Source organism: Budorcas taxicolor, chromosome 3 (genome assembly GCF_023091745.1).
Source record: "Budorcas taxicolor isolate Tak-1 chromosome 3, Takin1.1, whole genome shotgun sequence".
NCBI classification, from domain to species: Eukaryota; Metazoa; Chordata; class Mammalia; order Artiodactyla; family Bovidae; genus Budorcas; species Budorcas taxicolor.
In genome coordinates, this window is record NC_068912.1 from 101,380,437 (window position 1) to 101,403,437 (window position 23,001).

The 23,001-nt window shown below is 52.8% G+C and overlaps 1 protein-coding gene across 1 annotated transcript; it reads left to right on the forward strand.

Moving 5' to 3' along the window:
• Window positions 1-6,396: 6,396 nt before the first annotated feature.
• On the forward strand, window positions 6,397-21,346 carry PTCH2 (patched 2). The gene is made up of 22 exons (XM_052637879.1): window positions 6,397-6,468; window positions 6,867-7,059; window positions 13,253-13,442; window positions 13,550-13,619; window positions 13,751-13,842; window positions 14,594-14,789; window positions 15,383-15,504; window positions 15,643-15,790; window positions 15,867-15,998; window positions 16,079-16,234; window positions 16,318-16,410; window positions 16,677-16,802; window positions 16,894-17,012; window positions 17,111-17,459; window positions 17,552-17,864; window positions 17,957-18,099; window positions 18,183-18,363; window positions 18,468-18,748; window positions 18,837-18,974; window positions 20,379-20,521; window positions 20,608-20,707; window positions 21,080-21,346. Exons 1-22 carry the CDS (start codon window positions 6,397-6,399, stop codon window positions 21,344-21,346), a joined length of 3,624 nt encoding a protein of 1,207 aa, XP_052493839.1.
• The last annotated feature ends 1,655 nt before the right edge of the window (window positions 21,347-23,001 follow it).

Here is a 23,001-nt window from a genome sequence, read left to right on the forward strand (position 1 = left end):
TTCTGGAGACTTATGGAGTAGTCGGGCTCCAAGAATACAGTGTATGTTCCTGTTGGAAAAACTGTCAAGAGCCAGCGTGTGAGACAAGATAGGACACGTGGCCTGGCTCTTATACACCAAGGTTATCAGGCAGGGGCAGCAGCTGTCTGGTGGTGAACCTCCCAGGAGGCCTACTTTCCAACTGGCTGGCCCAGTCTAGCCCTTAAAAGCATCTCCCACCTGAAAGGACTTGAGGGTCCATCAGCCCCCAACCCTAATCAGGCTTTCTAGATCTGCAGGCCTAGTTGCTGCCATTGCCACCTCTGCATGTGATGTGCCTCCTGCAGCTGCCAGTGTGGGCAGCCTTGCCCCTGAATCTCAGCCCAAGACTTAACTACTCTGTTCCCATACCTGCCCACACAGGTTCCTGGCCCCTGCCACCGTGTCACCCCAGCCTCACCCTCCCACCCCTGCCATTTACTTCCCATCCTCCCAGTGCCTGGGAGGCATCCAGCCCAACTGTTATACCCTGGAGACCCTTAAAGCAAGCAGGAGGCAGCCCCTGCCTAGCCAGCAATGCTATCCCCACAGGTTTTAGTGGAAGCAAGGACAATAAAAGAAAGCTGTGGGCTGAGAGAAGCCAGGCCCCTTCTCACCTCTTCTTAGTGAGGTCTGCCCAACTGGGAAAGGAAGAGCCAGGAACCCAGATCATCATTTGAAATTCTTACTGATTCTTCTCCAGCTGCACTCCTTTATATCCTAAATATATAGACTCTGCTGCTTCAGGTGATTGAGTAATGAGACTTCGATTCTCAGAGTTCCTCTGGAACCCCATCCGCCTTGTCTTCACCGCCCCCGCTCCCAGATGCTCTACTCCGCTCCTGCCTCTCCCTGCACCACTTTTACCTCCTGCAGGTGTTCGCTGGGAGATGAAAGTGGTTCCTGGGGTGAGATTTCACCTCCTAGAGTTATCAAAGTAAAGGTTTCTCTTGATGTGTTCACTGTGGGTGGCAGTAATTATAAAGAATGATTTGAAATACTGGTTTCTACATTGCTTCAAAAATCTGAAGTCTCTCAAGTTCGTTTGAGTGATCCTGCCTGAATCTTAGTTGCTCTCATTGGACTTGTGAGAGACTAACTGAGCATTCCTCCTCTGGGGGAGCTCCACCTCCACCAGCCTTCTGGGTTGCTCTAGAGCTCCACATTCTCCCCACTGGTCAGGACAAGGTTCCTGAAAGTCTGCCCTCATCAGAGAGAAGCGGAAATGGCCCAGCAGAGTGATTGAAACCGAGAGGACTGTGGGGAGGTAGAAATAAAGAGCTGTGGTGGTGCCCAAGATGATCCCTTTTGGAGCTGAAATTAAATGTGTGGGGCAGCAATGGTGCTGCAGACAGTTCTGGCCTGGATAGAAGACCTGCGCTCTGGAATGTAGTCTGGCTTTAGACAGGTCACTTTCTGCCCCTAAGTTTACACACCTGCAAAATGGAAAAGTTGAACTAGGTGACTTTTAAGGGCCCTTTTAATCTCAGGTTTTATCCCCTCTCAGAGCTTTCTGACGCTTGGGGTCCAGGTGCAGAGATGGCTAGAGATGGGTGGGTTTGGAGGAAGGGTGGGGTCAGGGAATGGGAAGGATTGGTTATATTGTCCCAGAACCTTCCCACTCTCCTTTCTGATCTTCCCCATCGAGCCTTTGGCTAGAGGAAAAGGCCTCTCTTCTGCCTTCCCTTGCTCCTGCTCCAAGGAAAGAAGGGAGCCTTCCCCAGGGGAAGGCCTTTGCTGAGTTTGAGTCCCAGCTGGGAGCAGCCCCCAGCTTGGGACACTGCTGCTATTGTCTCCACCAACTCCCAAACTGGCTGGGTGCCCAAGATGCTTTGATTTCTCTTCTGTTCACTCTGTCTGCCAGAAGGCAGGACAGTTTTTGTTTTCTTTTGGCAACATCTCCAGAGGTTTGAAATAGAATGAGCAACTGAATGTCCACTGGCCAGCTACCTCTTCATGGGACAGAAGCCAGAAGGCTAGGCAGGCAAAAGAATTGACAGGCTCTGCCCTGCCTCTCCGAGTGGTGCTGTATGAGGGGAGTGAAGGAGAGGGGCAGGGAGCCTTTAATGGCAAATCAAGGAGGTCTCTGAGGAGGTGTTGAGAAACGGGGTTCTGGGAGCTTGCTAGATCAGACACAATTTGATGGCTACTGCTCCAAGAACCCCCACCCCCACCCCCAGTAACACCTTTCCCCTACTTGCTAGCAAGAGCTCCCTGAGCCTATAAAGGGAGTGACTGCCAAGGCCAGAAGCTGAACTTCTTCCCACTTCTTCACCACATTACTCTTACTAGCCCACTTCCATCTGCATGGGAAAGTGTGGGGAAAACTCTCTAGCTGGACCCCCAAGAGTGATCTAGGGGTCTGCACAGTCTAGTTTAGAAGCTATTTCTGTTTCCAGAGAATTGCAAAGAGTATACTTTTATTTTTAAATCCACAAGCATCCGTCCCCCTAAGAAGTATTAATACATAAGCCAGGTCTTTGTATACTGCTTTCTAAATAGTTAAATGTCTGAGGAAAGGGGAGAGGGCTGTGGGAAGGACCACCCAGACAGAAGGTCTAGAAAGCTCAGCTCTGATGGAGCTGACAGGGAAAGAGGCTAAGCAGGATAACACATTCTACTAGAGGTCAGGATCCCCTGTCCTCAACCTGAGCTATCTGCCACCACTCAGAAGGCTTCCATCAGGGGTTTTTCTGCCGTGGATAAACAGGGAAATTCTACTCTTATTTTTTTGGCTGCACCAGATCTTAGTTGTGGCATATGGGATCTAGTTCCCCGACCAGGGATCGAACCCAAGCCCCCTGCACTGGGGACACAAAGTCTTAGCCACTGAACCACCAGGAAAAGTACCTCTACTTTGATTCTTAATCCTCTCTCCTTATATCACCATCAAGGTAAAAGGCCATTCTCTGATCTCTGGTTGCATCCTCTAGCACTAGAGACTTGGCAGGTCTTATTGGCATAAATCTGCCTAGAGGGAAGGGGCATACAGTCCTAGACGTGGTCCCTAAACATAGTGGGTGGCAGTGGGGGGCTGCTAGGGCCTTCTCTGCTCCACATCTCAGGGTTATTGACTTTGGCCCAGATAACAGAAGCCAACCCAAAGCCAAAGCGTGGGGAGTGAGTAGCTTGGGGAATGGCAGGGAAAGAAAGCCTGACCTACTCCGCCCTCATGGACCCTACTCTGAAGCCAGGCTGACCACTTTCTCCAACAGTATGACTGTGTGTTTCGCCTCACCTTTCCTGGCACCGCTCCTAGCCTGCATATATTATCTCCTTTAAACCTTAGGGAAATGTCGTACTATGTAATCTCCCCAAGATCTCATAGCCAGTAAATGAAAGGTCCAGACCTTGAACCATGTCCTTTCCTTTTAGATTCTGTCACCCTCCCACTTCTCCCATCCAGTTCCTCTCGCTTCTGGAAATTTCCCTGAGTATTCTAGCTCATAGTGGTTTCCCCTGTGGTCTCTGTGCTCCCTCTTAGGCTATGAACTTTTAAAAAGCAGGTACCCTACAACCTCAGAGCTTAGAAAAGGGTGGATCCATAAGAGACCTTAAGGAATGTTTGTCCCATAAATCAGTAGTTAGATTTACTCCTTGGTGGTGATGAAGGATTGCTTTTCTCTTATTTGTCTTTGGAGAATTTCTCTGGTTTGGGCCAAAGACACATACCCAGGTCCAGTGGAAGTGACTGTGAACCAGGCTATTCCATAGTTGAAGCAAGCTGCTTATAGAGAGAAAAGAAGCTTCTTCCCTCCTGGTTCCCTGGGGTTTGTGGCTTTAGATCACCACTGGCTGAGCTCAGCTATGCTTAGGAACTCACTTTGTTGGGGAGAAGAAAGGTCACTTTGGAGCTCAAAGCAGCCAGAGGGCACTAGGCCCTGGTTAGAACTGTTAGAACTGCAGACCAATTCCTCTTACCCTGGTCTTTGGAGTTTACAAAGCAAGAAATTTTCTCAGGAGGCAGGCCCTGCCATTAAAGCATCCACGGATGTGCTGGACTTTACCACTGTTAGCAGTGTTGGGCCTGCTGTGGAAACAGAGTCCCAAGGCCCAGATGACTATAACTCTATTTCTCCATGGACTTTATGTCTGCAAATCTAGCAAGAAGGAAGTCTCAAGAACTACTTAGAGCAAATCCTCTCTACTTCTAGTCCTGATGACACCCAGCCATACCCATCTTTTGCTGGAACAGCAAAAACAATCTAAGGGCCCATACAACCTAGTTTAGAGGCTATTTCTATTTCTAGAGAATTGCTGAGGGTATGTATGCTTAAAAAAAATGTTGGTTTGTTGGGGGGGGCATTTTTTGGACTGCACTGGTATTTAGTTGCAGCATGTGAACTCTCAGTTGCAGCATGTGAACTCTCAGTTGCAGCACGTGAACTCTTAGTTGCAGCACGTGAACTCTTAGTTGCAGTACGTGGAATCTAGTTCCTGACCAGGAGTGGAACCTGGACTCCTGCATTGGGAACACTGAGCCGCTAGACCACCAGGGAAGTTCCCTCGGGTACACTTTCTTTATCTATAACAGGACCGTCTTCTCTATGACAGGGAGGAACAAAGTGCTATGCACATATGCTGTTTTTACCATGTAGTCACTACCTGGCCAACAGCATCACACATGTATTAGTTCCTCCAAGGCATTTTGCTGGATGAACACCCACTAGGTGTTCACTCCCTCGGCCTAAAATTCCCCTTTCCCCAGAACTGAGGAGAGATCTCCAGGGAGATTATGTTAGTTGACACAAGTTTTCAAGAAGCAGTTTGGCAATATGTAGCAAGAGCCATAAAAAGGTTCATACTTTTTGACCCAACACACTTCTGGGAATCTGTCCTAAGGACATTCTCCAAATGATTGATACAGAGACAATGCAGTAATATGAAATGTTTATGATGTAATCATAAACAAATCTGGAAGAATTGACCAAGATATTGGCCAGAGATAATAGTAGTTGTGTTACAGTAATGCATTTATTGCAGATTCTTTTTATCTTTCTCAAACTTTACATGGTGGTATATTGATTTTACCCTCCTCTGCCATTCAGGGTTAATCAGTCAGGAACCTGCAGAAACAGCATGCTCAGAGGCCAGATAGTTGATGAAAGTTTAATAAAGGGACTATTTTCTCTTTCCAAGTCATTTCCAAGACTAGTTTCTGCAACTCTCAAATGACTCAATCAACAATTATTGAACACCTACTTATTATCTAGTGAGGCAGGCAGACTTTCAAGTACATAAATTGTATCAAATGCAATAATATATAAATTAAGTGTTATAAGGAGCACAAAGAAAGATGCAACTATCTGTTAGGAGGGTGGTGTGAATCAAGAAAGGCTTCAAAGGGACATGGTTAACTCATCTCAGTTTCAGGGTTTTTTTGTTTTGATTTGGTTTTTGGTTTTGGGAGGTTGGCCACACCACTCGAGCCTGTTCCCCACTAGGGACTGAACCCCGTTACTTTGGCAGTTAAAGTGCAAAGGCCTAATTACTGGACTGCCACAGAGTTCCCTCAAGTTCAGTTTTGAAGGCAGTCTGCCAAAGCAAAAGGGCCCCAACATGTACAAAGGCAGAAATACATGGCATAACATGGTGGATTTAGGAAATTCCGTGTAACTCTGCAGGGCTGGAAGGAACACGGGGTAGGTGTGAAGGAACTATGGGAGAGAAGATTTTAGATCCTGCAGGGCCCTGTACTCCACGTGGGCTTTGTGTTTTGGAGCTATAATCAGATTTGCATTTTAGAGAGATGACTATGGCCTCAGTGGAGAGAAGGAACTGAATGGGAAAAGAATGCACGCAGAGAACTGTAGAAAGAAGTCTTTGGGTCTTGGCTGGGTCGACACCTCTTAGCACTGATCTCTCCTGACTTACATTTGGCCAACGCCTCGCCTCTCCAGGATCTCCCTCCCTTCTGCTCCCCGAGGGCCCGGCGGACGCGCGGGCGGGGAAGCAAGGCAAAGGGTGGCCCTGCCTGGGTGGTCTCCTGCCCCGCCCCCCCGCGGCCCCGTTGCCTAGCTGCAGATCCGGCCGCTAGGCTCCGGGTAATTTGCGGGAGACTCAGCCAATGGGAGGGCGTATCCCCAGCCCGCTCCCTTTTTCTAGGACTGCAGACGCTTCCTCGGCACTGCGGTCGCCGACCCCAGCCGTGCCGGGCCAGTTCCTGCACGCGGGACCCACTTCGGCTCCGGCTGTGCGCCCCGAGCCGCACTGCCCCACTCCTCACTCTCGCGGACACGACTGCACACCCGTACCCGCGTCTTAGCGGCCCGGCTGAATTCCGACTCGTAGCTCAGCGGTATACCGGACCAGGCCAGTCTATGGGGGCTCCCAGATAACGCAGGTTGGGGGCGCCCATGCCCCCCCATACCCGCCAGCATGGCTCGGCCGCTACCTCTCGGGGAGCTGCCCCCGGGCTACACACCCCCAGCTCGACCTGCAACACCCCAGGTGAGTGGAGGGGAAGGTGGAAGAAGGAACCGGGTCTGCAAAGTGTAAATCCTAAATCTTGGGAAAACTGTGTGTGTGTGTGTATCCTCAGCATCTGCCCGGTGAGAGAGAGGGTGTCTGTGTCGACCCCAGTCCACCTGAGAACCCGTGTGTGAGTGTGTGTGTGTATCCTATCTCAGAAAATGAATCTATGCCTTCTTCAAGTCTGTATTGGGTGGGAGGCAGGGAATGGAGTTAAATTTTTTCCAAGTTTGGGCCTGTGTCTGTGTAGGTCCTCCCTGTCTTGCATCCAGAAACCAAGAAGCCAGAGCTTGGCAGAGGGTGGAATAAGGAGAAAAGGGAAAGGTTTCATGGGTGGTTGCAGTAATGCCTGGCTGACCCTTCTTTTTCTATCCCAGATCCTAGCTGGGAGCCTGAAGGCTCCGCTCTGGCTCCGTGCTTACTTCCAGGGCCTGCTCTTCTCTTTGGGCTGCGGGATCCAGAGACACTGTGGCAAAGTGCTCTTCCTGGGACTGCTGGCCTTTGGGGCCCTAGCACTGGGTCTCCGCGTGGCCATCATTGAGACAGACCTAGAACAGCTCTGGGTGGAAGGTGAGTTGTGGGCACTGGCTGTAGTTGCTTGGATGTGGTAAGCCCAAGACAGGAATAGGGTGAGAAGCTGGCTATTGAGTTCTAGTGGGCTTTGATCTGGGTGGAGGGGGCACCTGCCTGCCAGAGCCTGGGCATCTGGGAGCACTGCTCCTCTCACACCCATAAACGGACATATGCAGATGGCGGAGCCTGGTGAGCAGGCATATGGAGCCGGTGAGTGTATGTGTGTTTATTTAGCATTTATTGGCAATCTTTTATATGTATTTGACTGCACTGCAGTGTCTGCAAGGCAACTAAAACAAAACCCATCTTTCAGTAGCAAGGAAAGTAAAATATATGCTGTGATATAATACACAATATAACAAAGCAGAAAACAATTGTGTCATATAAGAGAAGGCAGAGAGAGATCACATCTGACTAGGAGAAATAGAAGCATTAGAACTAGAAGGCTGGGGGAACTGATAAATCATCTGGCAGGCCTCTAGGGAGAGGTCCCATACACCAAGGCCCCCTGCAAGCGTTTAGCGGAAAAGTGTCACAGAATCTGCACTTTGAGGCAACAGCAGAGTCAAATGGAACCAGATCTTCACTTCCTAAGGGAAGCATTAGATTAAAATGATTTCTTATTAATAGTTTTGACATAACTCTCCTTTCCTGGGGCCTGGTATGATAACCCTTTAACAGAGTCAAACTCCTCTCTGTTCTTTCCTGGGAAATTTGCATTTGTGGGCTCCCCTGAACCTCCCCCAGCCCTGGCCCACACCCAAAGGCAGAGCCAGGTTAGACTCTCACACCCCTAAGTTATTTTAAATGCTGGCACTCCTGAGGATCCAGAGCAGATGTTTCTTGGAGCCTGTCTGCCTGTTAGGATCCCACACCTCATCCTACCCTACCCCCCACCCTCTGCAGACTCTCACATCTATACACACTCCAGGCCAGCCCTGGGGTCCAGAGCAGATGTTTCTCTGTGCCTGCCTGCCTGCCTGCCCCCAGCCCCAGGACAAACATGTGCATACATGAACAGACACTTACCCCCACCCACACCACTGCTGCCTGGGTGGTCCCAAATGACTCTTGGATTTCCTGCCACAATAGAGGCTGTCTCCCACCCCTTCTTGCTTCTCCTTTCCCCAGACCTTCCCAGTCTAAACACTGCTTGAACCTCCATGTTTCCTCATCCTCTCTCCTGCATTCCAGCACAGGCCAGGCTTGATCTCACTGGACTTTTGGTGATCTTTGTGGGAGGGTCATATAAGAGGGCAGGAATCAATTCCTAGGTCTTTTTCCATTGTTTTGGAACATCACTCTGCTCTCTATTGGGGCTGGAGGTGAGTTGAAAGCAGTGATCCTGACCTGGACTTTTCTCTGAGGCTTCTTCCAGCAATACCTTCGGCAATGAGGACTGAAAGGTATTCTCCATTCCTTTCCTATTTTGCTAATACAGAAAGCAAGGAGATAAGCATGGCATTAGCTCTGAGATTTCTGGACTCTCCAGCTTTGCCATGGTGAGATTTGGAATGTGACTTCTCCTTCCTGGTCAGTGTTAAAGGTGAAGGATTCAGAGATAAATTCTCTAAAATAAAAATCCCAGGAAATTCCCTGGTGGTCCAGTGGTTAGGACTCTGTGCTTTCACTGCTGAGGGCCCTGTTCAGTCCTTGGTCAGGGAACTAAGATCTTGCAAACCAGGTGGTGTAGCCAAAAAAATAATAACAAGAAAGCAAAGAAAAATCACAACGTAGAGTCCAACTAGTACTTTCAGAAACAGTGACAGAAATGGTTTGAAATTGGAGCTGTCCCTGAAGATAAGGAACATACAGCCCTTCTGTCTAGAAGGCAGGTGACAGCCATGTATCAATTGGTGGAACCAGTATTCACTCAGATTCCCAAGGCTGAAACCTTGAGAGTCAGTCTCAGATCTTCTTACTCAGTTAATTGGTTACTAAACAATTAAAATTCTTTCTTCTCAGCCTCTCTCATAAGGGATCCCTTCTTCCCAACCTGGTAGCAGTCACTCTAGCTAAGGCCTGGCAGTACACTCCTTACTGTATCATTCAGAATGCATTTAGCCACATTAAGGAGAGAGAAAGGGAAAGAAGGAGAAAGGAAGAGGATTGATTTATTATTTCCTTCCTCGAAGTCTAGCAGTAGAGAGAAGAGAAGTTCCACCATGGATAATTCAGCAACCTAAGGACATCGGCAAAAAGTTCTTTTTGTCTTTCTCCTCTGCCTTCTTCTGTATGTTGGGCTTTTGCCCTCAGGTTTATCACACTTTCTCCCAAGGTGGCTTGCTGCCATGGTGGAAAAGGGAAGTCATGCCTATCTTGCACACCTTTTTTGAAAGTGAGGAAAATATTACTACACACCCCTTCCCACTACTCACCCCCACAGACTTCCCATTTGGTTATTTTGGCAAGAACTGTATAGCATCCTATGTCTAAATCCTTCACTTGGCAAAGACAGTGGAATTATAAGTGACTGACTTCTTAGACTCATCAAATTTCAGCTCCTAAGGCTGGGGAGGGGCCCAACTGCCCTGAGTCACTAGGCCTTTCTGAGGATGGCCCAGGAAATCTAGGTCTGTTAAGGGACTGCCCTTTCCCCTCACCTGTAAATCTGCCTCCACACCTCCCTCCTGTGGTGCATCTAAATCTGACCAAGTCAGTCAGTCTCTGCTTAGTGCTTCCCTTGGTACTTAATGCTACGGTGACCCCTTAATAGAATCTGCCTGCAATGCCAGAAACCCGGATTCAATCCCTGGGTCGGAAAGATCTCCTTGAGGAGAGAATGGCAACCCACTCCAGTATCTTGCCTGGAGAATCCCATGGACAAAGTAGCCTGGTGGGCTACAGTCCATGGGGTCACAAAGAGTCAGACACAACTGAAGTGGCTTAGCACGCACATGCCCACAGAGTCCTTCCACCACTCTCCACTGGCTTCCAGGGAGTCTCCAGAATCAAGTTCAAGCCCCCTAGCTGAAGGCAATGGCACCCCACTCCAGTACTCTCGCCTGGAAAATCCCATGGACAGAAGAGCGTGGTAGGCTGCAATCCATGGGGTCGCTAAGAGTCAGACATGACTGAGCGACTTCACTTTCACTTTTCCTTTCATGCATTGGAGAAGGAAATGGCAACCCACTCCAGTGTTCTTGCCTGAAGAATCCCAGGGACGGGGGAGCCTGGTGGGCTGCCGTCTATGGGGTCGCACAGAGTCGGACACGACTGAAGCGACCTAGCAGCACCAGTAGCACACTCTAGGTTGCTTACCCAGCTTTGTCTCTCCCTCCCTCTTAGCAGCCCAGCAGTGCTGAGCCCCTGACAGTTACCTGCACACACTTGGTCCAGAACCCCTTTCCCTGGCTTCTTACCCTGGCCAACTCCTGTTCATCATTCACAGTTCAGCTCTGGAGTATATTAGGTGATGAAAAGGCCAGGTCATCTCAACTTCTCTGCTCAAAACCTCCCATGGCTCCCATTTCATACAGAGACAGCCTGAGTCCCTACAAAAGCTTACAGGTCCTTACATGTGAAATTTATAGACCGAAGATTGTGAACATTTCTGTGGGTCCTGAGACATATTGCAATATCGTGTGTGCTCAGTCATATCCGACTCTTTGTGACCCCCGTGGACTGCAGCATTCCTGAAGTTCCTTCACTATCTCCTGAAGTTTGCTCAAACTCATGTCCACTGAGTCGTGATGCTATCTCAAGATGGTTCAAAGATGGTAAGTTGCATTTACTGGATTACCTATAAAGTGGACTCTATCCATGCTCTAACCAGTTATATTATCCCTTTTGTAAAGTCTTTAACAGATGTGATGGTTTTGAGTCTCCTTCCCCTGTTCTGCCTTTCTCCCCACTTACTTACAGTCTCTTTTTTTCTTCAGTTCTTTCTCATGTGTCTGTCACATCATTTCTCTCCCAGCAACTATTGAATAATAATTCCGTATCTGTGCCTCTTGGGTCCTGGACAACTTCCTAAGTACTTTGCTCATGTTTAGTTCTGTGTCTTTATTTATTTTTGGCTGTGCTCTGTCTTTGTTGCTACACACAGGCTTTCTGTAGTTGCGGGGAGCAAGGGCTACTCTGTAGTTTCGGCGCGCAGGCTTCTCGTTGCAGCGATTCCTCGTGTGCAGAGCGTGGGCTCTCGGGTGTGGGCTCGGTAGTTGTGACACATGGGCTTAGTCGCTCCGAGGCACGTGGAATTTTCCTTGACCAGGGATCAAACCAATGTGCCCTGCATTGGCAGGCAGATTCTTAACCACTGGACCCCCAGGGAAATCCCATCACATTGATTCTCAATCCACCAAGGTGGGCATTGTCCCCATTTCTCAGATGAGGAAATTGCAGGTCAGAGAGACTAAGTACCCCCAGCATCAGAGCCAAGACCCAAAGCCGGGTCTGTTCGGAAGCCTTTGTGCTCCCCGACACCTGCTGTCTCCTCTGGCCTGCACAGGACACCCCGTTCAGCTGTCCTCATAACTGTCACCATCACTGTCAGCCAAAACATAGCTTTCTCTTCCTCATTTTCTCTGAGGACTCCTTATTCTCTTTGATACTATATTTTATTATTTCTAACATTCATATATTTACCTGGCTGTGTCGGGTCTTAGTTGCAGGACTCGGAATCTTCATTGCAGTATGCAGGATCTTTCATTGAGCCGAGTGGGCTTGCTTAGTTGCCCCAAGGCATGTGGGGTTTTATTAATTCCCCGATCAGGGACTGAACCCATGCCCCTTGCACTGGAAGGCAGATTCTTAACCACTCGACCAGGGAAGTCCTTTGATACTGTTTTAAATTATGCCTGTCCCTTTCTCTTGCTTTCTCATTAGCTCTCTCTGGTTGCTTCTTTCTCCCAAACCTCAGTCCCCTCAGCAAACTCCCTTACTCTGGGGAGCTTATTTCTGCCCTCTACTCCTGTCCCTCCTTGTGGCAGCTCTGGCCTAAGCCTGGTGAAATAAACACTGCGGTACAGGTCTGCAGAAGAGGGGAGTCAGGAAAGGAAGCAAAGAAGTATGTGGAATTGACAGCAGAGAAGGCAGAATGGCTGTGTGAGACTGTTCATGATGGGAGGGTCAGGAATGTGAGTGACTGGGAGCGGGGATGAGCAAAGGAGTGAATCTGTGATGAACATGACCAAGGGTTTGGGGCTCTCATGAGTGAGACGATTATGTGGGTTTGAAAGAGATGGGGGGGTATGATGATCCCAAGTGGGACTGGAGTCTTGGAGAAGCAGTCCAGTGGGCCCAGGGGCGGCAGTGACCTACAGGAAGAGGCCCCAGATCGGGGAAAGCAGAACTGAGCCTAAGACCAGGCCAAGTCCACCAAGCCTCCGGTGTGGTTTGGCCTTAGCCCTTGCCTCCCCCAAACCACAGTCAAGTCATAGCATCCCGCAAACCTCCCCGCCTCCCCAGGCCTCTGGTACAGAGCTGGCCTCCGCAGCCAGGCTAATGCAGGACTCGATCAAGAAGATGAGGCAGACCTGGTCCTGGGATTCCTCAGGGTCTGGCCTGAGAAACTGGTGAACGGTATCTTCTTCCCCCAGCCCACTTTGATGCCACCTCTGCCAGGGGCCTGGAGCTGTTTCCTGGGAGGAAGCAGTCTGCTGGCAGCGCCACACTGAAAGGCCATGTGATCCCCCCTCACCTGTGCCACTACAGAGCCATTATTGCCAGACACTGACCCAGCCACCCACCCTCTTTACAGAGCAGTTTGCAGAAAGGTGCATGGATATAAACCACTGTCTGGGACAACCTGAACTAGGAGCCAGCCCCAGCACTAGACCTGTTCCTCAGGAGACCCTCCAACAGCAGCCTCCCTGTTGGCCCCTTTGCCCCTCGTTGTCCTCCCCGCCAGAACAGAGAGACTGAGTGGGGGCCCTTTTACCAGGACCCCCAAAGCCCCACCCTGGCCCCGCTCCTGTGGATCTCACGTTTAAGTTATTTGCTCTAAACACAGCCAGCTGGGTTCATGCTGAAACCTTAGGTCTCACAAGAGTCCCAAAGAGCCACACAGCTGGGCCTCTCCACTCCAGATTCTGAAATGAGGGCCAGGAGCCTGGGGCCTCAGCATGGCCATCAAGGAGAAGTTTTTCCCACTTGTCCTGGGAGGCCTCCAGAGTTGGGGTCTCACACTCCCTGGAGCTTGGATCCACCAAGGCTCTTGCCCCCCAGCTTTCTCTCTCTGCTCTGGCAGTGGGCAGCCGGGTGAGCCAGGAACTGGAATACACCAAGGAGAAGCTGGGGGAGGAGGCTGCGTATACCTCCCAGATGTTGATACAGACCCCGCGCCAGGAGGGGGAGAACGTCCTCACGCCTGAGGCACTTGACCTCCACCTCCAGGCAGCCCTCACCGCCAGTAAAGTGCAAGTATCCCTCTATGGAAAGTGAGTCTGGCTGAGCCCCCAAGCAGCTGGGAGTGAGAGGTGCCACAGCAGGGCTGGACCCGGAGTCAGCCTCTTCTACTGACGTCCTATGCCCCTGGCTATTGCAGGTCCTGGGATCTGAACAAAATCTGCTACAAGTCAGGAGTTCCCCTAATTGAAAATGGAATGATTGAGCGGGTGAGTCTCCTGCACTGTTCTCTGAGACAGGGTAGAGTGGAGCCTTCTCTGCAGTAGGGGAGGTGGGGGTGGGTGGAGTAAGGGGCATTGCAGGGGCAGGACTGATGTTTGGCCTGGGATGTCCCTGGCAGATGATTGAAAAGCTGTTTCCCTGCGTGATCCTCACCCCCCTCGACTGCTTCTGGGAGGGAGCCAAACTCCAAGGGGGCTCTGCCTACTTGCCGTGAGTGCCGCTGCTGCTGCTCCCGGGCCCTGCTTCATCCCCTGCCAGGACTTCCCCAACAGAAAGGAGGGATGGTGAGCAAAAGCTCACCAGGGCTTGATTACCAGCCAGGCCAGGGTCAGAGCACAGGCAGCCTCAGGGCTCTCTCCTCATCCCCCTTCTCCTCACCTCCGAAGGAAAGGCAGGCCTGTCTTATTTAGATAAAACACGAAGATCTGTAAGATCTGAACAAAGGAGGAAAAAGATCCCCAGGAGAATGGATATGTATATGTATGGCTGAGTCCCTTTGCTGTCCACCTGAAACTATCACAACATTATTATTGGCTGTATTCCAATATAAAATCTAAAGTTGTTTTTTTTTTTTTTTTTAAAGAAAAGATCCCCAGAAAGAGAATTTGCCAGGGAGATTTAGCTAGGTGTCAACTCAGCTGTTGCCCAGGCCAGAAAGAAAACCTGTTACAGGCAGGCGGCTGTATGGTTATGTATGAGAACCAAGGATAGACAGTTTGGGAAGGAATGAAATGGGGCTTTTGTGGGTCTTTTCCTTGTGTTAAGTACCATCTGTCTTGAGTTCCATCTCAGCTCCTGTATCCATTCAGAGTTCACTGCAGCAACCTGCTGGACTGAGCCTCCACAGAGAGGGACAGATGAGCAGCTAGGAGTGGGGTGGGTACCCCATGGGCCCCATGGCAGCAGTCTGGAGGATGGGCATTGATCCCTGATCCTCACCAACCACAAGCTCTCCCTGCAGGGGCCGCCCAGACATCCAGTGGACCAACCTGGACCCAGAGCAGCTGCTGGAGGAGCTGGGCCCCTTTGCCTCCCTTGAGGGCTTCCGGGAGCTGCTAGACAAGGCACAGGTGGGCCAGGCCTACGTGGGGCGGCCCTGTCTGCACCCTGACGACCTCCACTGCCCACCTAGTGCCCCTAACCATCACAGCAGGCAGGTGGGTTCCAGCCAGGTCTGCTGGGGAAAGGTTATTTCCTTCCCTTTCCCCTCATGTTCCCCTTTTCCTGGAGACAACAGACTGCCCTATGCTCTGCCCCATACTTCCTGGACACTGTTACCCTCTCCACACTGCACTCGACACCTAGAGTTTTCCATTCCCATTCAGCTCTCCTAAGGACTCCTCAAGTAGCATATGAATCCTTTTGGCTTTTTCTAAGCCCAGAAAGGCTGGACTTCTTCAAAACACATGTGTACAGAGAGACAAGACAAATTAGATAAGCATGGGGGTCATACCCAGTTTCCTGATTGTCTGTGTGGCCCTGTGAATGTGGACCTTTTCCCAAAACCACCAAAGTTCAGCCAGCTCCTCCCTGCAGCCTGTTTCTAGGCCTCTGCTCCCTCTTGTGGCCTCCTCCCTGCCAGACTCTAGCTGTTAGCTTACAGGGCATGCAAGAGGCTCAGCACAACATATATACACCCCAGGCCCGCAGAGCTCCGTGGCAAGCATGGTTCCTGGAGGTGCCCGCCCAGAGACACCTAGTTACCCACAAGTAGGACCTGGAGTAACGAGCTTCTCTCCACCCACTCCAGGCTCCCAACGTGGCTCAGGAGTTGAGTGGGGGCTGCCATGGCTTCTCCCACAAGTTTATGCACTGGCAGGAGGAGCTGCTGCTGGGAGGCATGGCCAGAGACCCCCAAGGACAGCTGCTGAGGTACACCACCGCCCCCCCCGGGAGTTGCCATGGGGAGCCACACCCTGATGCCAGGCAGCTCCGGCAAACGCCCCTTGCACATGCCCTCCTGGTCATTGAGACCAGCCCTGACTCCTGCTTCTCCTACACCACCGCCAGGGCAGAGGCCCTGCAGAGCACCTTCCTGCTAATGAGCCCCCACCAGCTCTACGAGCACTTCCGGGGTGACTACCAGACGCACGACATCGGCTGGAGCGAGGAGCAGGCTGGCACGGTCCTTCAGGCCTGGCAGCGACGCTTTGTGCAGGTCAGCATGGAGCCAACGAGCGCAGCGCCCGAGGACGCTGCTTCCTCCTGCGCCTCACACCACCCTGTCTCTCCAGCTGGCCCAGGAGGCCCTGCCCGAGAATGCGTCCCAGGAGATCCACGCCTTCTCCTCTACCACCCTGGATGACATCCTGCACGCCTTCTCTGAAGTCAGCGCTGCCCGCGTGGTGGGGGGCTACCTGCTCATGGTGGGTCCTCTTGGCGCCTTGTCCCCTACCACCAGCCCCACCTGGGAGCCCCCATCCCAGACTGCCCTCTCTCCCTACAGCTAGCCTATGCCTGCATGACGATGCTGCGGTGGGACTGTGCCCAGTCCCAGGGTGCAGTGGGCCTCGCTGGGGTGCTGCTGGTGGCCCTGGCGGTGGCCTCGGGCCTGGGGCTCTGTGCCCTGTTGGGCATTGCCTTCAACGCTGCCACTACCCAGGTAGGCCAGGTCTACAGGCAGACTTGGGGCCCACAGCCCAGGCTGCTCAGATCCTCCAACTGCCTGCCCCCATGCCCCTCCAGGTGCTGCCTTTCTTGGCACTGGGCATCGGCGTGGACGACATATTCCTGCTGGCACACGCCTTCACAGAGGCTCCACCTGGCACCCCTCTCCAGGTGAGGCCTCGTCCTCCTGCCTGGGTTCATCCCAGGCCATGCTGCTGAGGGGCTCAGAGCCTCTTGGTTTAAGTGACTTTGGGCTGGTAATAAGCCTCTCTGTGCCTCGCTTCCTCATCTGTAAACAGGAGTAATCATAGTGTTTGTGTGGTAAGGGTTGTGGTGAGGATCGGTAATATGAGTGCTTAGAACAGGGCAATAAATGTCAGCTGCTGTGTGCTTCCTGCCCCTCCCCTGCCGTTCTTCACTCGGCCTTGTCCTGGCAGGAGCGCACGGGGGAGTGTCTGCAGCGCACGGGAACGAGCGTCACACTCACATCCATCAACAACATGGTTGCCTTCTTCATGGCTGCCCTAGTTCCCATCCCTGCACTGCGGGCCTTCTCCTTGCAGGTGAGGCCTCACCCATGGGGCCCAGGCTCGGGTGGGCATGGAGCCTGGTGGGCTTCACCCAGGTTTTGTGCCCCTCCTGTCCACCCTGCAGGCAGCCATAGTGGTGGGCTGCAACTTTGCAGCCGTGATGCTTGTTTTCCCAGCGGTCCTCAGCCTGGACCTGCACCGGCGCCACTGCCAGCGCCTGGACGTGCTCTGCTGCTTCTCTAGGTACCCCTGTCCCACTGGGCCGTCCCTCCTGAGCCCCATCCTGTCCTGTCCCCTTGGCACCATTTCCAGACCCTCGCCCCCCTCTCTGCCTCTTCCAGCCCCTGCTCTGCTCAGGTGATTCAGATTCTGCCCCAGGAGCTGGGGAATGGGACGGTACCAGTGGGCATTGCCCACCTGACTGCCACGGTTCAAGCCTTTGCCCACTGTGAAGCCAGCAGCCAACATGTGGTCACCATCTTGCCTCCCCAAGCCCACCTGGTGCCACCACCTTCTGACCCTTTGGGCTCTGAGCTCTTCAGCCCAGGAGGGTCCACACGGGACCTTCTAGGACAGGAGGAGGGGACAGGGCAGAAGGCAGCCTGCAAGTCCCTGCCCTGTGCCTGCTGGAGTCTTGCCCATTTCGCCCGCTCTCAGTTTGCACCCTTGTTGCTCCAGTCCCACACCAAGGTAAGCCTCCAGGCCCGGGCAGGTCGAGGTGGGACGTGGCACAGACTTCTTAGATGTCTCTGGGCCTCCAGCTTAGTCGCCTTTTCCCACAGGCTGTAGTACTGGTACTTTTTGGGGCTCTCCTGGGCCTGAGCCTCTATGGAGCAACCTTGGTGCAGGACGGTCTGGCCCTGACTGATGTGGTGCCGCGTGGCACCAAGGAGCATGCCTTCCTGAGCGCCCAGCTCAGGTACTTCTCTCTGTACGAGGTGGCTCTGGTGACACAGGGTGGCTTTGACTACGCCCACTCCCAACGCGCCCTCTTTGATCTGCACCAGCGCTTCAGTTCCCTCAAGGCCGTGCTGCCCCCACCAGCCACCCAGGCACCCCGCACCTGGCTGCATTACTATCGCGACTGGCTACAGGGTGAGAGGCGAGGAGACGGGCAGGGAGGCTGCGGCCGGCAGGAGCCCGCAGAGCCCACAGTCCAACTGGACTCCTTCCCCATCCTCTGCCAGGAATCCAGGCTGCGTTTGACCAGGACTGGGCTTCTGGGCGCATCACCCGCCACTCATACCGCAATGGCTCTGAGGATGGGGCCCTGGCATACAAGCTGCTCGTCCAGACCGGGGATGCCCAGGAGCCTCTAGATTTCAGCCAGGTTGGAAGAGGACCGGAGGGCAGGGGAGCACAGAGGGGCTCCAGGCCCCGTGGGCCCAGCCTTGACCCCCTCTGCCTCTGCAGCTGACCACCAAGAAGCTGGTGGACAAGGAAGGGCTGATCCCACCCGAGCTCTTCTACATGGGGCTGACCGTGTGGGTGAGCAGTGACCCCCTGGGTCTGGCAGCCTCGCAGGCCAACTTCTATCCCCCACCTCCCGAGTGGCTGCATGACAAGTACGACACCACGGGGGAGAATCTTCGCAGTGAGTCCCGGGGGAGCCCTAACTGCCCTCCCCTGAAGCCCTGCCCACTGCTGCCCATGCTCACCGGCCGCCCCTCCCTCTCTCTCCGCCCCCTCCCTCCACAGTCCCAGCGGCCCAGCCCTTGGAGTTTGCCCAGTTCCCCTTCCTCCTGCGCGGCCTCCAGAAGACTGCAGACTTCGTGGAGGCCATCGAGGGGGCCCGGGCAGCGTGTGCCGAGGCCGGCCGGGCCGGGGTGCGTGCCTACCCCAGTGGCTCTCCCTTCCTCTTCTGGGAGCAGTACCTGGGCCTGCGGCGCTGCTTCCTGCTGGCGGTCTGCACCCTGCTGCTGTGCACTTTCCTTGTCTGTGCCCTGCTGCTGCTCAACCCCTGGACGGCTGCGCTAATAGTGAGTCCTGCAGGAGTGGGGCTAGAGGGACCCATAGCTCCCCCAGCTGCCCTGCCCAGGAGCCCTAGGTGAGCCCTGCCCTCCCCAGGTACTGGTCCTGGCGATGATGACTGTGGAGCTCTTTGGCATCATGGGTTTCCTGGGCATCAAGCTGAGTGCCATCCCAGTGGTGATTCTTGTGGCCTCCGTAGGCATCGGTGTTGAGTTCACCGTCCACGTGGCTCTGGTGAGCACAGGCACTAGGAGGGGGCGGGCCAGCTGATTCAGTTTTTGACAAATACTGTGTGCTCAGTACTGGGGAGATGAGAACAATACAGACACACTTTACCTTCAAGAGTGTAGAGATAAATAATAAACAAGTAAATAAATGAATAGACAGCCATTTCAGTAGAGAGGAGAGACAAAGGCCTGACCAGAATGGGATGAGGACAGAATAGAAGGTGAGAAAATGGGAACTGACAGTTACTTGGGATGGATTTACTGTGAATCAGGGAGATGGGGTGGTAGCTAGATGAGTGAGCGTAAGGGGAGATCCTTCCAGGACAGAGATGCAGAACAGAGGTGGGTTGGCCTCTCCCACAGCTTCCGGTTCTCCGGCAGAGGAGGGGTGGGGGTGGAGTGGGGGCAGTGGACCCGTTGGGAGCTCCAACACAAACCTGGCCAGACCCCACAAATAGCTTCCTTCATTCTTCCCCCATAAAATCCTTATTATTTTTCTGATTATAAGAACAACATATACTTCTTGGGGGACAAAAAAGTCAGGATGCAGAAAAATACCAAGAAAGAATCAGAAAGCCTCTGAAATGCCACCCTGAGAAGTGTCCCTCCTAGACCAGGCATCAGCACACTTTCTCTGAACAGGATGAGATAGTAATATTTAGGCTTGTCAGGCCATAGGTTCTTTCTACCAGTGTAGCACAAGAGCAGCTGTAGATGACAGGTGCATGAATGGGTGTGGCTGTGTTTCAACAAAACTTTATTTACAAAAACATGGGACAGGCTATAGATGGCCAACCTAGTCTGAAAGAAAGTGAAAGTGAAAGTCGCTCAGTCATGTCCAACTCTTTTGCCACCCCTTAGACTATACAGTCCATAAAATTCTCCAGGCCAGAATACTGGAGTGGTTCAGTTCTCCAGGGGAACTTCCCAACCCAGGAATCGAACTGGGTCTCTTGCATTGCAGGAGGATTCTTTACCAGCTGAGCTAGATGAATGAGACAGAGATGTCTAGAATAGGTTGGGCTTCCCTTGTGGCTCAGCTGGTAGAGAATCCGCCTGCAATGTGGGAGACCTGGGTTCAACCCCTGGGTTGGGAAGATCCCCTGGAGGAGGGCATGGCAATCCACTCCAATATTCTTGCCTGGAGAATCCCCATGTACAGAGGAGCCTGGTGGACTACAGTCCATGGGGTCCCAAAGAGTCAGACACAACTGAGCGGCTAAGCACACACAGAACATCTCACTCATCTGTACAGGGTTTCCTACATGGACTTGTGCTTGGGTCCTGCGCAGTTCCCAGGAACTCGGTTCACCTGGCCTTCTGTGGGCCAGGCATGAGTGAGCCCTGGGGACATAGATGAACTGGCCATGGTTGGTCAAGGAGCAGCTCCAGGACGACTTTGTTCCCCCAGGGCTTCCTGACTGCTCAGGGTAGCCGGAACCTGCGGGCTGCCCGGGCCCTGGAGCGCACATTTGCCCCAGTGACTGATGGGGCCATCTCCACGTTGCTAGGTCTGCTCATGCTTGCTGGCTCCAACTTTGACTTCATCGTAAGGTAGGGGAGGGCTCAGGGCAAGGAGGCAGGGCTGGCCTGCACTGGATACAGGACCTGACCGGGCTGACCCCTCTTAACACCCCCAGGTACTTCTTCGTGGTGCTGACAATACTTACACTCCTGGGCCTCCTTCACGGGCTTGTGCTGCTGCCGGTACTGCTGTCCATCCTGGGCCCCCCACCAGAGGTGACCACACCATCTTGCTCCCAGCCCACGGGGCGGGGTGGGATAGAACCAAGACAAAACACCCTCAGTGGCCAATAGACAGGGCTCAACTCACAGGCCCCCTTCCCCATGAAGTACCACCAGCTGAAGTTAGCAGCATCCTCTTTTGCCCAGACATCATGTCCATGCCCTTCAGCCTTCTTGACTTCTTCCTGAGATCCACCTTAGGCTTTAGGTGCAGGATTGGTCCCTGATCTCAACATCCTGTCCCTTGTTAGCTCTTGTCTCCTGCTGGGAGCCACCAAAGACCCCAGCTTCCCAACCAGGAAGTTGCTGAAGGGGGCTGAGTCCCCAGTAGCCCCCAGGCTCACTGGGGCTGCTGTTTCCCCCCAGGTGGTACAGATGTACAAGGAGAGCGCAGAGGTCCTGAGCCCCCCAGCTCCGCAGGGAGGAGGGCTTAGGTGGGGGGTACCCTCCACCCTGCCCCAGAGCTTTGCCAGAGTGACTACCTCCATGACTGTGGCCCTCCACCCACCCCCACTGCCTGGCACCTACATCCACCCAGCCTCTGAGGAGCCTACTTGGTCACCTGCTGCCACACCAGCTGCCAATGGCCCCAGCAACCTCGGCTCTAGGGGACTGTGTCCAGCCACCGGGTGAAAGAGCAGCCGAAGCATGGAGACTCCATTGAGGCCACATGAAGTCATTGGGAAGCAGTGGGGCATTGCTAAAGACAGGGCGGACTCCTGGGGAGCCCTGCTGCTGTTGCCACATCATCCCCTCCCCTGACCGGGCCATCGGAGACCTCCCCGAAATCCACACAAAGCCACCACTGTCTAGGCTATGAGCAGCCTTGCATGCCCGGCTCCTCTGGGCCTGGGTCTGTGTCTGGGTGGGGTAAAAGCCAGCACTTCAGGCTGCAGTGCAGCCCAGACCCCCCTCCCCTCTGACACTGCTGCCCCCAGCAGACCAAGCTGAGGGATCGTTATCACCCTTTGCTGGGCCTGGTCCCCGCTGCTTGGTGACACCTGAGGAGGCGCTCTGTATCCCCGCCCATCTCTCACCACATAAATTATTTATATGGAGATGTTTATTTTTGTAGTTTGGATGTTAGCTACGCTGAAAGTTTTATTTTTAAAAAAGTGAAATATATTCTATGTGAACTCACCTCAATTGACGTTGGTGCTTTGTGTCTGTATAGCTGTGAGTTTGCACATAGAAGTGTCAGGGCCTGAGGTCCTAGCCCTCTAGTCCTGTGTGTTTATTCGTGTGGCAAATGAAGATGACGTGCAGCAAATGCATTGGTCACATACTTGGTAACATGGTCTGGCTGAAGTGCTTAGTACACAAAATGATACACATGTTTTTGGTGTCGAAACCCTACTGTGCGGCTTTCAGAGCCATCACAGTCCAGCCTCGCGTTCCTCTCCTGTTTCAGCAGCCTGGGGGGATGGGCAGAGGGACACAGTCAGGCAACAGGTGAGAGGTGAAGTGGAAGCAGATCAACTAAGCGGCCAAGGGAATTCCCTGGTGGTCCTGTGGTTAAGACCCAGTGCTCTCATTGCCAGGGGCCTGGGTTTGATCCCTGGTTGGGGAATTAAGATCCCACAAGCCTCTTGACGTACCCAAAAAAAAAAAAAAAATATATATATATATAGCCAATTGAAACAGAGATGGGGAGGGTGTTTTAGGAGTTTTGTGCCCAGACCAATCTCTAAGGCAGAGGCCTCTGCATGTCAGTAGTCAGCATGGCGCCCCAGAGGCATCTTTGTCCAGACAGCAGAGGATCCGTAGGGCTGTAGAAACTGAGGTTGCACTAGCAACCAGTGCTGCTGTGGTTAGTTGCTCAGTCATGTCTGACTCTGCGACCCCATGGACTGCAGCATGGCAGACTTCCCTGTCCACTATCTCCCTGAGTTTGCTCAAACTCATGTCCATTGAGTTGGTGATACATCCAACCATCTCATTCTGGGTCACCCACTTCTGCCCTCAATCTTTCCCAGCATCAGTATCTTTTCCAGTGAGTCAGCTCTTCACATCAGATGGCTAAAGATTGGAACTTCAGCTTCAACATCAGTCCTTCCAATGAATATTCAGGATTGATTTCCTTTAGGACTGACTGGTTTGATCTCCTTGCAGACCAAGGGACTCTTGAGAGTCTTCTCCAACACCACAGACACAAGCATCAGTTCTTGGGCACTCAGCCTTCTTTATGGTCCAGCTCTCACATCTGTACATAACTACTGGAAAAACCATAGTTTGACTAGCAACCAGTGAGGCACTATCTTTAAGCTGTTTGCTCTGTAAAGGTTGAA

Bases quoted from the DNA above. Each gene is read 5' to 3' on its own strand.
- PTCH2 (XM_052637879.1), top strand. From the start codon at position 6,397: ATGGCTCGGCCGCTACCTCTCGGGGAGCTGCCCCCGGGCTACACACCC. The intron at 7,060-13,252 runs GTGAGTTGTGGG...CTGCTCTGGCAG, and splicing joins AGAACAGCTCTGGGTGGAAG to TGGGCAGCCGGGTGAGCCAG. The intron at 13,843-14,593 runs GTGAGTGCCGCT...CTCTCCCTGCAG, and splicing joins GGGGGCTCTGCCTACTTGCC to GGGCCGCCCAGACATCCAGT.